This window comes from Coffea arabica, chromosome 4e, assembly GCF_036785885.1.
Source record: "Coffea arabica cultivar ET-39 chromosome 4e, Coffea Arabica ET-39 HiFi, whole genome shotgun sequence".
Lineage (NCBI taxonomy): Eukaryota > Viridiplantae > Streptophyta > Magnoliopsida > Gentianales > Rubiaceae > Coffea > Coffea arabica.
The window spans coordinates 46839768-46854109 of record NC_092317.1 but is presented as its reverse complement, the minus strand read 5'-3'; the positions used below and the strand labels follow the sequence as shown (position 1 = coordinate 46854109).

Below are 14342 nucleotides of genomic sequence, written 5' to 3'. Positions count from 1 at the left end.
TTTCACAAAGCAATCAAAGTAATTTGTCTTCTTTTCTGATGCAAGAACTATACATGATACATTTCCAGAAGAACTAAAACCACAGATTAGAAAATATGCACGTGGAATCCCTACTCCTTTTTCCCTCCTTTTGAAAGAAGGGCTACAAAGAGACCAAAACTGCCAGTAACTAAAGGAAAGAAATCATTCTGAGGCCAGAAAAGAAAATATCGTTAAAAACAAAAGAGGGAACTATGATAGGAACTATGATAGGACAATGACAAGATCCTTTGATCTTCGTCTATACCTACACAAGTGAACTTGATGATTTATCGACAGAGCTAACCATCTTCTCCCTAAGGTTAAATTCTTAAAAGCTGCGTGTCCAAAAATGTTTTGGCTTTGCACCTGCAGTAAAAAAGCCTTGGCCAGTAATATCTGCTAAATGTTACCAATCCTCTTTCTCTATCGCAACACTACGAAAACGTCGAGTTTTTATCCCCAGCAACCCAATACTTTTTAACAGCAACTAATATCTTTTCGGGAACCAAAGGGCCATCCTCATGATCATACATTTTCATATTCCACCTCATACCTGCAATGATTCTCTTCACCTCTGTTAATACATCAGTATGATCTCGTAGTATAACCGCTCCTTCTGGTCGTAGGATTCGATCCATCTCTAAAAGAATATCTTCCATATTACATCTGCATAAATGTCAATACATGTTGGAATTTTCACAATCCAATCTATCACGCAAAGGCTCAGTTGCAGCAGTGTGCATGAAAAAAGCATGCACGACAATGTATTACATGCATAACCAGATGGGGCTCCTTCTTTTTCTTTTTTGGATTGATCAGCCGTATACTCAAATATGCAATGACATGTAAAAAAAATTTGTTCTTCCATGTATTAATAACTCTTCTGACAATTTATTTTGGAGGAATAAATGGTGAATGAACCATTTTGCTATCTTCAGCAATCGAAAACTGTTAGATGATGAAAATTACAAAAATAAATAAATAAATAAAAAGACCATCTTCCTGAAGAACTTACCTGTCCTTGTACAAGCTGAAAACTCCTTCAGCATGAATAAGGTCATACGTCCTGGGATAAGTGGAGAAGGCTTCGCACCTGAACAGGGAGCAAAATAGTATTAAAAACAAAAATTGAGAAAAGGAGTTATTAAAAGTAGAGCCAAACAGATCAGAATAAGTTTGCAGCTATTTCTTTGCAGGTTTGCACCAAGATTGTCCATTAAAAAACTCCCACTTTAGACGAGCTAACAAAACATCGTGGAAGGTTCATATGCTAAGTTCTTAGAGGAGCTAAGTTCCTCATGTTATTTGCTAACAATTGACTTCAATCAATCCTAACAAAAAAGAAAGCTGAAAATTTTCTTACTCTCTTTCTTTCTTTTTGCATGAAAGCCTGAGAGTAGGGGGACCTAAAATGTCGAAACTTCACACTAGTGCAGTCATTGACTAGAGGAGGCAGATGTTTAGCATCCTTAAAGAGAGAGGCATGTATAACATACTAGAGGTAATTATGATAATTAATCAACTTTTAGTTGCCACTCTCCTCCTTCCACCATTCCTTCATTTAGAAGGAAAAGTGACCAAAGAGTAAATGAAGTTGAGCAATGAAAAGAGCATAGAATAGAGGTTACTGAACAGCAGTTGTCCAAAGACAAATGAAGAATATTGGCTCGCCTCAAGACAAATAGACAGCTCAATTTGCTACCCTGCTTAATGAGCTAGCTGTCCATGAATTTCATAGATATCTCACCATTTCAAAAAATTAATTATCTATGAACTCTTAGGATCTTGTAAAAGTTGTTCGACACCTCATATCTGCTTTTAAGAACCTTTCTCCCCATTGATAGACAAGGAGCTTACATGCAGTTTGCTGTGAAACTCAATATCCCAAACCTAACCCCTCCCAAACCAAATCCCTATCTTTTGAGCACTTTTGCTAAAAACAGATCACCGTCACATACCCACCACTTACACGTATTAACCAACTTGTGTATTTTGGCAGTGAGACTTGGATCAGTTCCATAGTGGATGGCAATCTTAGAAATTCAAAGGACACCAACAAAATCAAAACTTCTGCTAAGTAGCAATGCTAAAAAAGTAACACTTTCTCTATCTAGAGACTCGATACCCTCCAAGTACATAAGCAAAATCTGTATTCTAGGAACAAAGTATAGCTATTGATAAAGATCAAGAATGACATAATACCCATCGTAGGCTGCATGAAGATATAAAAAGTCAATGAATCACAATCTTGCCCTGCTTAAAACATGTACCATCTAGTGCACTCTAGTCCTTCAACTATCAGGTATAAAATCAAACGCTGTTTGATTTGAAACCTGATATCTGTTGAATCAATGGCTTCAACCTAATGAAAACTGAAACATAATACAATTAAAACTAAGAAAAAAGAAAAAAAGAAAAAAGATCATCTGAAACTTGTATCTGAGGAAAACTAGTAAGGTGTAAAACCCATTAAAACATCTAAATTGTTAAAATTTGCAAATCTCAATCAGGGATCTTCATTGAGATCCTTAAAGCACAAACCAAAACATGCAAATTTTTGAGATACTAACCAATCATGGTATATGCCAATCAATCCTCTCTCAAAAATTACTCCTAAAGTATCTCTGTCAGCTATCGTTGGCATAACATTCATGACCCATAGTTTTGGGGATTCAAATGCTGCGGCAAAACTACCCAGGCCAGCATTCATATCCATCACATTGCGGTATCGCCCAGAATCAAGGAGCTTATTTATCCTTCTATAGGCACTCATGTGCTTCTTCCATAATCTGTTGTCCTCCTGAAATGAGTCAATAGACACGCCAGGAATTGATCCACTATCTACTCTTGGAGGAATAGCATGAAGTCTTTCCGGGAAAGGCTTCAATTCACCACCAGCAACTTCTTCCTGACTTCTTGTCTCAGGATAGGGTGTCACACAATTCTCCATTTTCTTGTACCTGCCCAAGTAACAGAAAAGTATTATGTCACAAGAAGACAGGCAAAAGGTTGAAATAAGAGTAATATGGTTGCTGCAAACTTTTATACCAATACAATTGAAGAATGATTGATCATTATCTGTTACCAAAATTGCTTTGGCCTCAGAGGTCATCAAGACAACAATAAACGCAAGTAAGTTGAAAGAATATTTACTGGAAACTAACATGAAATGAGTTTCTTATGTATAATTTCTCCAAAAAATGATTAACCTCCCTCATAGTTCATACTTCAGAATTGGCAAGCCACACAAAATCAGATTAATTCACAAAAGACAAAAGAAATGTTATTGAAAACCATCATGAATTACTCGCTTTATGCAAAAGAAACCAACTGTTTATGGATATATGCAAATTAACAAACGTATATGCAAAGAAAGACAGCATCCCTCTAAAGTTAAACAACACAGGTCAAAATTGTATAAACATTAACAGAAAATAAATCCATTGTTAGACAATCTAAATGAAACATATTATGTCATGCACGCGTACAGCAAAGAGGAAACAGCAGACAGAGTTGTTTTATGGGATATATACGAGGTTTAATAAGAGAAAGTTGATTTTGTTCCTTTAACTAATCCCACCTACATAACATTTTGTTATGTTGCCAAAAGGAAAGTATAACAAATGACTTGAAACAAGTCAACGTGAACTTAAAGGTCCCCTGTTTACTCTGTTTTCAAAATAAGGAATATGACTATCACACCTACATGCAAAGGACTTGGTTAAGCAACTAAAAAGTCCTCATCACACAGCACAAGATTTGGGTGCTTAAGCTCAATCCATTATCAGGGTAAAGAAATGAAAAGGAAAATGCAGCTTTAAGTGTCTGGTGGGATAACGAGATCATGAAGTCAAATATCTTACCAAACATCATCAGCATCCACTGATCTGCACTTGGTAACACGAGAGTCTCCACGACTGCAGTAATCTTCATTTATTCTTTTCCTCCATATTGCAGTTTCACCCTTCTCATGCTTCTTTTCCCAACAAAGCAGTTCAGCGATCTCTTCAATCTTCCTCTGTTCCTCCTGAAGTTCTTCTTTAGGACGTTGCCATGCTTGATAACTGTTTCTCCAGTTGATGGGAGGGCCAGAAAGTATCCAATATCCTCCAGGTCTAAGCACTCGATCAACTTCCATCATATATTTACCATCTGTAATGACAAGTTAAATTCTCCCTCAGGAAAAAAGAAGAAGAAGAAGATAGGACATCTTATACAAAAGATAATGTCCAAGGCCATGAAAGAAACAGCAAATTCTCAGTAATCCCTTGAATATCTTCCTAAGCTAAATCCCCATGTGTGATCCAAACTACCTCACACATTTACAACGCGAAAAAGATTGGTGTATGAATACTAAATAACTTCACTGTACTTTCATCAATTATGCCTACCTAAATTAGAGATAAATCTCCTAACCGTATAAGAAGCCATGCTTCATATGTCAAAGAAGCACCCTAAGGATATTCATGAGTCAATTCTATTATTTGAATGCACCTCGTCCATCATATGCTATTCCAGAAACAAAATCGATTGTATATGCCACCTTACCATTTGCTCCCCATGGAATCAAGCAACGAGAACAGTGAGCCATATCAAATGCCCTGGAAGGGTACGGGAGCTTTATAGTTCCAAGTACACCAATAACTGCTGGGACACCTCTTTCCAGAGCAAATTGAACTTGTGCTTCATGTGAATCTCTCGGTGCAAATGACATGGTTATAACATTCTTCTTGAACAGATAAGCACCCCAACTCGCTACCTGGCATGAGAATAAGCAACAAAAGATTCAAATATTGTGCATCTAGGAACATGAAATCAACATATAAACATATTACGCATGAAAGAAAGAATAAAAGATAAATTAAAGAAGAGAGGAAGTAAGAATTGTTAAGGCATCATGGCTGGACAACATTAGAAAACTTGATTACTTACCCCACATCCAGTATCTAATGCAGTTCTAACTGTTCCATCATTTATTGGAATTACAGATGCTAGTTGTTCAATATATGCATCCGCACCATGAGGGAATTGTGTTCCACCACCAGGGAATTTAAACACATTTCCTTCATACTGAACCCAGTTCTGAACTGCTTTCTCAACAGTCAAGCTCTTGTGAGGTGCATTTGCATAAGGTACATAGTCACGACTCTTTGGCCATCTAAAAGGAGTCACATATCCTTTTGGGGCTGGAATAAGACAATGAAGTTTCTCTTGCTCTGATGGACAATGCCTCTCCCTATAGTTCATATCTTCCCGAGGAAATGTCATTGCCCGCGCTTGATCTTGACACGGAGTATAATCAATATATCGATCATCGCAAGGCTTATATTCCTTAACTTCTAACATTGAATCATTAACTGCTTTATTGCCATGATGTGTTTCAAATTCTAAATTGCCTAGAATACTGCAAGCTTTAGCATTTTTTGTTATCTCATATGCTATGTTGTCTCCCTTCCCAGAGCCACTCCTTTGCCATGCTCCTAAAAGAAAAAATGCACAACAAAGGCCAGCTACAATGAACGTAGACACCGAGCTTTTATTCCTATTGTCTCCAGGATTCCCTTTGGTCACCATGATTCACCTGTCAGTTTTTGTCTTGAAACATTTAAGAAGAGGAACAAGTAGAATAATGCGTGTCACATAAACCAAACTAACAGTCTAATCAGACAGGAAGGAATTGGCTGACTGAAAACATAAAGAGGAACAATTTCCATGGTACATAGAACACAATAATTTGGCAAACTCTGATGCCAAAATCATAAAACCTAATGTCTCCTTTTATTTTGTATTTTTGATTTTTTGCTGTCTTTCGGTTATCTTTTCACACTAGTTGCCACAAAGCATGACACATCCTACAAGCTGAAGTTCAACAATCTTTCTACCTTATGAAATCAGAATAGATAGCGTTAAAGTTAACAACTGATGGTGTTTTAATATATAGCCAAGCACAAACTCGTAGTTCAGAGGATAATAATCTTCTGTTAAGGTACAAGAACAAATCAATTCAGTCACCAATATGTCATTGCTAGCCTCGTATACTGACCATGCATATCAGTTGGAGTACATCTAAACAAACAAATCAAACAACTAAACTCGTTAATCTGGAAACCTGAATCCCCAAAAACTAGCCAAATTCTAGCTACATAGAAACAGCACAATCAAAATATTCATCAACGACCATCTTCAATATTCAAATCCTTTATCCCGTCTTCATTGCTGTCTAACGACACAGAAAATCATAAACTAGCTCTGTCCTACAACCAAACTATGATATTAAACTCCCACATTTGAAAGCCATTTACGCAAAAGCTCATGAGTACATTGATGTAATAGCAAACTAACCAAGCTACAATATTCGTGATCAGAAGTTTGCAGCAAAAACAAGAACACATGATTCCCAATTCATCAAATTCATTCTTCTTCTGCTTTTTCGATTTTTATATGGTTTCATCTTAACCTGCCGCATTCAATTCACCCATCAAATCAGAGATTAATGAAAAAAATCTAATAGTACAAGTTGCACCTTCACCACAAAAAGCCATCAACATCTCGAAATTCCAACCCAAAACAATGCAAAACAGTTTTGTGTAAACCATCATAATTCCTCAAAATTAACAAACTTTCATCCCATAAGGCCAAAGAAAAGGGAAAATGAAAGGACCCCATTTCTCCATTTGCTTTAAAATTGTGACCAATGCATCACAAAATCATCAAGAATTAATCTTCTGCATTTACCTTAAAGGAAAAAAAAACACAAGAAAAGGAACAAGAAATGAACATAACTTGGACAAATTGGAGAAAAAGAAAGGAGAAGAAGAAATCTTACAAGAGTTAAACGAGAGAAAGCAAAAGTCAGCAAATTCAAAATGGGGCCAAATGAATCAGCATTCAGCAACACATGATGAATGCTTCATCCCAGAATGACAACTTTTGTCCACCACTAAATTCATTTCTGCCACATAAAAAGCAGGAGGAAAAAATGAAAAAAAAATGCTTGAGAGAGAGAGAGAGAGAGAGAGAGAGGAAAGCGAGGGGACGCGAAGAGTTTCTGAGTCGTATTGGATTGAAAACTCTCCCAAGAGTCAGTCAAGACAAGAAGGTGCAACGTACGATGATGTTTCCCTCAGGCACCTCAGGTGTTAACTGGGATTCTCTTACTTCTAAAATATTCTTTCTTTTGATTACTATCATTTTAATAAACTACTTGTAGATTAGATTAATAATTACCCAAAACCTGCAATTAACATTAAATTATTACAGGTCATAACAAAAGACACACCTCACTTAATAAAATAAACGAACAAACAAAAAGTCACCCTGGCCCTCAACGTGTATAAGAGCCACTAGAAGGATTTGGCTAAATGATGTGTACAATAAAGAAATGCATAATATTTATAGTGAATGAATTTTACACACAAATTTTTATTGTTAAATTTTTTTTTTAATATTTTAGATTATTGCTATATTGGTAGTTATTGCTTAGGAGTGGTTACATTGAAAAAATATATATGTTTAAATAGTAAATCAAGAAATGCTTATAGGGTAGTTATCTTGACGACATACATTTAAATAATTAAAGTAAAATTAATTTTTATATGGATAAAAATGAAAGTACATAAAGTGACAATAAAATGTTTGCATCAAACTCTCTCTTCCTCCTTTATTCCCTTTGTATATGGTAGTGTTAATTTTTTTCTCCTACAAATCTTTATATTTTTGCTTTTGTCTTTTCACAAACTCTTAAAAGAACAAAATTGGCTAAAATTCAACATCACGTTAAAAAAAATTTTAATTCTAGAGTAATAATAGGCTACCTTTTACGCTTTTGACTTTTGTTGATATATATTTATTTTCTTATTTTTTATCCTTTTGTATATTTTGCATAACCCAAATCTTCTTTTTGTTCCAAAAGGGTAAGTAGTCATCAAAAAAATACAAAAAAGATGACAACTAAAAAGCTTGAGTAAAAATCAATATAAGTCAAAAAGCCGTAAGATATAGTTTTTTATTAGTGTAAAATTAGAGTATCCTTAATGTGATGTTGAATTTTTTTGCCGATTTTGTAATTTCAAGAGTTTGTTAAAAAAAAAAATGAATATAAAGATTTGAAGGGCAAAAAAAAAAAAAAAGGAAAGAAAGAGCCAAATAAAAAGAGGGAAAAATGGCTGATGGTAAAAACGGTATATTAGAGAGTTAAAGAGTCTCCCCATACTCTCTCTGCATTCTATTTCTACTCTCTGATCTTCCCTGGTTGCGCCCTTCTTTCCTCCTTCAGTTCGATTTTCCATCCGATTCCTTTCTTTTGTCAATTATCCTTTGGTTTTGATGGCAAGGGACATATGCTTGGAAAAAGTTTAGAAAACATGTTTAAACGTCTTGATTATTATTTGGTATGAACTCCGAAGTCAGCAAAGATACAAATTCAGAAAAAGAAGAAATTCGCCTCTTGATTGCTTTAGCTGTGGTGAATATCAGCAAGTTTGAATTTTGAATCATTAACAATTTAAAGGAGGCGACCCGGAAAGGGAAGCAAATCGTGTCTCGATTTTTACTGGTTGCAGCCATGGTTGGTTGGCAGCATAAGTTTTAGTCATTAATAGTAAAGATGTTAGGTTAGTTAAGGAGGAAAGAGGAGAAAGACCAACAAGATAGGGTAGAGACATCAGAGGAAAAGAGGAGGGGAGTGGGAGAAGAAAGGAATTCAGAAGATGAAGTAATGTTGGGGTTACAGACAAATTAGCATTTTTAATGGAGTTTTTTTGTAGTATTGCAAAATTAGGTGACCTTAAGTTTGTAGATTACAGGTGTTTGTGCTCTTAACATGACTCTTTTAATAAAAGTTTGACGGGGAAAAAATGATCAATTATAATTTAGTCATCATGGTCATAGTTAGACTTCAAGGTTTCTGGGACAGCTATTTCAAGATGCGAGAGACAATACGTGTGGAAAGGCAGCTGTCCCCTTTATGGATTAGTTATTTTTTGGGGTTGTTTTTCAAAATTTTACTATAACATTATTGTATTTGAAAAACTTTTATCTAAGATGTATTAGGGTATTTTTGGGGGTGTTTTTGGGGGTGTCTTTTGAGGGAGAGGGATATTTTTGAGATGCATTTTGGGGTATTTGGTAGAATTTAAAACTTTTTTAGATATTTTTTAAAAAAATGTACACCACTCACCACCACCACTATACCCTCCTCCCTCCTCTTTTCCTCTTTTTTTTTTTTATTTTTTTTTTGTGACCTGAAACCTGTCCCGACTTGAGCTACCTAGAACTCGAGCCAATAGGCCCAATACACCAAATCGGGGGATACGTCGTGGGCCCCATAACGCATTTTTCTCCCTCCTCCTCCCCTCTCCTCATTCCTCCTCCTTACTCCCCTTCCCTTCCTTCCCTTCCCTACCAGCACCATCTCTCCTCCCTCTCTCCCCCCATGATTGGTCACCGCTAGAGGACCACGACTAGATTTAGATCTAGTCACAACCAGCTTCTGGTCGTGATTAAAAGTGGAGGAAGGAGGGGAAGGAGGCTTCTGACGTGGGGAAAAGGAAGGAAGGTCAGGAGGGAGAAGGAGGAAGGAATGGAAGGAATGAAGAGGGAGAAGGAAGGGGGAAAAAAGGAGGGAGAGAGAGGAGAAAGGAGGGAGAGGATGGTGGCAGTAGTGGTAGTGGGTGGAAATGGTGGTGGTGTGTGGTGGAAAAAGAAGAAGTGGTAGAATTATCATTTATTTATTTTTTTAATTTGTGAGCTACTTTCGTATGAATTGATGTTTTTGGAGTTATTTTTGTTCATGTATTACTATAGCATTGTATCTTAAAAAAACATGTTTTTGAAAAATAGTCAAATCCAAATAGAGCCATTTTGGGCAGATAGTGTGCTTGCTCCAAAACTAATTTTTGTTGAAGTAAGTTTAAATTCTAAATTGTGAACTTTTAACGAGAGTTATTCTTTGGTAAATTGCTAAGTTGAACGTTAATTTCTTTTTGTTAAATTTTGTTAATAATTAATGATTTCAAGATTATATTTTTGAGTTCTTTTTTTTCATTTCTTTTATTAGTTTTTGCTACTGAATATTCGTACTGCACATAAACCTTGAAGCACTAGGAAAGATTTGCCATACCTAATGTGTTTTTGATGATTATAACTCTTACATAAGATGATAGTTTCTCTTTACACTTAAGGGTAATTAATTTACTCTTTAAAAAAAGAAGAACGGATAAGTCAATAGTTATTAATACTAATAGTTACACTTATCCCTCGTTTGGTACACGGAAATGGTCAGAATGGAAAGGTCTTTCCACCCAGAATGCTAGGAGAAAAAATTTAACATCCAAGTATATGGTATACAAGTCAGAATGCACAGTCAATTTAACAAAAATGATTTCTTTGTCAATATACATGTTGGTCATAGTGCCCTGACGCATGATTCCAAGTCAGCAGGAAGAAGGATAGATATGGTGTTTGCTAGTTCTCTTCCAGTTTGTGGTTGAAATGCTAAGTTTCTCGTGCTCCCTATCCAAAAAGGTTTCAACTGATAGTGATAACAGTGCCCCAGCACACACGAGCTTTTGCCCTGTAAGCCACTGGACTTGTTTGCAATGTTCTTATGATTTTCCCTTTTTCGTTTTTTGGCTTCATAAGCTTTCTTACACTTGATCCAAAAGGTAATATGCCTTCTTTGTCACATGGGTCAGAAAGGGAAAGATGGATGTAGGAAACAAACCCACAGGATAAAATAATATAAGCGAATCACACCCTTGCCCCCCGGGGCTAGACCATATGATCTTGGGCTTCTTCCGGAACTCCAAGGTCAAGTGGTCGAATTCCACTTAACTCCCGGTGCACTTGGGGTGGCGGTGTACTTGGGTGCAGGGGATTAGTCGGGCCGCCTTCGGGTCTTGACCCGGACACCCCTGTGTTGACAAAAAAAAAAAAAAAAATCACACACTCAAAGGAATAGCTTGGCAGCGGAATGTTTATAAACAAACGGAACAGCTAAAGAAAGAAACAAAAGGTGACAAAAGCTTCAGGAGGCAAACTTCTCAAATTGTTTCCAATTCTCGGCTACTTTACATATGACACACACATCAGACTAGTACTACACATATGTATATATAGGCACCAAGTCTCCATAATCAGAGACCACATTGGAATTGGAAATCAAGCATCCTAGTTAGACTTGAACTCAATTAGCTAGACGTAGCCCTGAACTATACTAATTCCAACCAACTCCAACTAACAAATAATAATCTTGATTTAATTCCTACAATGGATAATCCTAACAGTGTTTCACATAAGCAAAATGCTTCCTCAGAACTATATCATCAATCATACTTGTAGGTCATTCACAATTAGAATTCAATGTAAGTACGAATTTTCCAGAATGTATTAAATGCATTTAACGGAATAAACTTTTCCTCTCTGAACTCTCCAGTGATTTACAAAACTGTTTATCTTTCGACAAAACGGAACGAACGTAAATTCTCCTTCATAGGATAGGATATGCATTTGGGTGCAAACGAATCGAGTCGAATCGAGTGGAGTCTAGTTTTCGCCTAATCGAACCAAGACTCAACTTAGTTTTATGAAGTTTAAACTCAAGCTCGACCTCGACGAGCTCTCAACGGGCAGAGTTTGAGGTTGAGCTTAAAAAAAAAATAAAAAAATTGTTAGTTTATTTTAAAATAATAAATATAATAATAGTTTTTCTTAAAAAATAATAAAATATTAGAGATATATATATAATTTTATTCTTAAAATAAATAATCAATCCGATTCGCGAGCTAACGAGTTAAGTATCTTTGAGTTTGAACTCGATGTTGACTGAGTTCAAGTCACGTTGGGACTATAGAGGCTCGTGATCCGCTCAATTCGTTTGCGGTCCTAATTCCCCCCCCCCCCCCTCCCACCTCCACCACCACCACCACCACCACCACCACCACTACATTGATTCCTAAAATTGTGACTATACTTTCTTATAATGAATCAACTCCAAAGAGCTCATTACCTATTTGGGAAATATCTGTAAAGTAACAACCAAAGAAATTTACCTCCTTGTCAGGACCAGGAAAACCACTACGATTAAAATTTTTACGGCAGCCTCTCTCATACAAGAAGGAAACAAGAGGACTCCTGGTGAAGGCGAGAACACCGACATTAGACATGACTCATAAATCAATGTTAAGTTTCAACAGGAATGTTCTCATCTTTTGACGAAGCAAGTGGCCACCAAACAGGGACAATGGCGAATGCATCAATAAGGGTTGTTAGTTTCCAAACCAACAAAAGACACTAAAGTGTAGACTGCAAGCATGTTCTAGAAAAGTTCAGCCAGCAACTCGAAGAGATGGTAAACATATGCATACCTAAATAGCTCAGTTCCAGCTGGTTTCAATTCATTGTAATCCTTTGATCCAGCAGTAACTGTAAGATCTTTTTTTTTTTTTTGTCAAACAGTAACTGTAAGATCAAGATAGATATTTTTGCTTGAATATGTCTTGTTACACGCCCAACATTTAAAACCAGATCTATAAATTGCAGGCCTGCAAATATTCAGCTTTTGAAAGTTATCATTGCGTAAAACGGATAATGTGTCCAAAGCATTAGTATAAAAGAGGCATTGGATCGTACACGTTAAATCCTAAAGGACCTTTTCTAACTAATGGATCATCGCAAATTGGGCAGGCAAACAAGTCAATTTCTCAACCCTCCTTTGATTCAATTTGTGCTCCCTAAAAATTCTGAACGCAACAAAATCATTCATAGTCTGCATTGCAGCAACAAAAAAATTCTGCTTCTTCCACGTTGAATCATCGTACAAATAAAAATAATAATTTTCCACATTTAAATAGTACAGTTGTTGAAACACGAGTGAGTGATTCATAAAGCAAAAACAAGACCGTGATTGAGTAGCATAATTTTCCAAGAATAAAGTTGGGTACTAGGAATGGGACCATGACTAAGTGTTGAATAAACTCAAGATCACTTTTTTTTTTGGTTTCCTATTTCAAAATAATTTGCGGACAAGATATCCTTATGAAAGTTACCAATCGTCAAAATAACGGGCATCAAATTTCAATAGCTACTAAAGCTTCCAAGACACGGCAAATCAAACAACATATATGTAAATAATAATTCTAAGTATTTGTTAGGCAAGGAAGGACAAGAAATATTTACTGGTTCAAGAGCAACAGCAGAGGTGGCCGGGAAGGATCATTTGTGGAAACTGTTGAGAGGAGAAGAGCCGGAGAGGAGGACGAGACAAAGAACGAGTATAAGAAAAAAAAGGGCATTTCTGATGTAGAGGAAAATGATGATCTTGAACCCCAATCATCCAAGGCGACGAAGCCACGACAGCCATCTCAATCTTCCTGTTCTTCGTCTTCTTCTTTTCAGTATTTTCGTTCTTTTTCTTGTCTTTGCTTAATGGGTTGGGACCGTTGGAGAGCTTTCTTCTTTGTTCTTTCTGCTTCCTTCTCGACGTTTGTTGGTGGCAGCATTATACAGGTACATAGACAAGGCTATATATATGGGGGATTTCAAGACGGAGAGGAGGAGAGGATGGAAATTTTTGTGATAATTTTGTTGCATTATTCTTTCGTGGGATTTCTTGATTTTGCGTGGACAGACGAGGAAGGAAGGAAAGTAACTAACTAGTTCTGATGCCTTTTTGCTGCGTCATAATTTCAACCACTATAGGAATTTTTTTTTTAAGTCTTTTTCATCTTTAAATACGGTAGTTTGAAGCAGAGAAACTCCATTCTGGAATCTGGAGTACAGAATTAAAAAATGAGGAAAAAAACTCGTGTTCATGTCATCTATATATTTTTTATTTTAATAGATAAAAGTTCGGATAGATTCGACTTCAATCATCACTACGGATCAAAACATACTCTCAAAGAGTTCTTATAAATCGCCATCATAGAGTCATCTATACATTTTTTATTTTAATAGATAAAAGTTTAGTAATTACTACGGATAAAGACATACTCTCACATAGTTCTCACAAATCGCTACCAATATAGTTTTCATGTTATCAGCGGGATTTAAAAATGATCTTTTATGAGAAAGTGGTTCATTCTTACTAACGAAGCCAACCAGTGTTTGCGTCGTATATGTATTAGTCCATGCGACAGTATCTTATACTTCCGAACTAGTAGGTTATTAGAGTAATCTAATTATAAGATGATCTTTTTAGTTAAAAAGAAAAAAAAAAACACACACACAAACACACACTCGAGCCTTTAGAACAGTGGCTTGTCAATTAGTCGTGCAGCAGGCAGTGATGATGGATTTTGCACACAAGGTTTGGTTTCTACCGA

General features: G+C 36.2%; 1 protein-coding gene across 1 annotated transcript; it reads right to left on the bottom strand.

Annotated features, from left to right (window-relative positions):
- On the bottom strand, positions 1-7171 carry LOC113741733 (probable methyltransferase PMT2). Its single transcript, XM_027269336.2, has 7 exons — positions 6848-7171; positions 4954-5602; positions 4570-4780; positions 3885-4173; positions 2592-2981; positions 1037-1114; positions 1-687 (listed from the first exon to the last, which is right to left on the bottom strand). The coding sequence occupies exons 2-7, from the start codon at positions 5593-5595 to the stop codon at positions 456-458; spliced, it is 1842 nt and encodes a 613-aa protein (XP_027125137.1). The 5' UTR covers positions 5596-5602; positions 6848-7171; the 3' UTR covers positions 1-455.
- Between the last annotated feature and the right edge of the window lie 7171 nt (positions 7172-14342).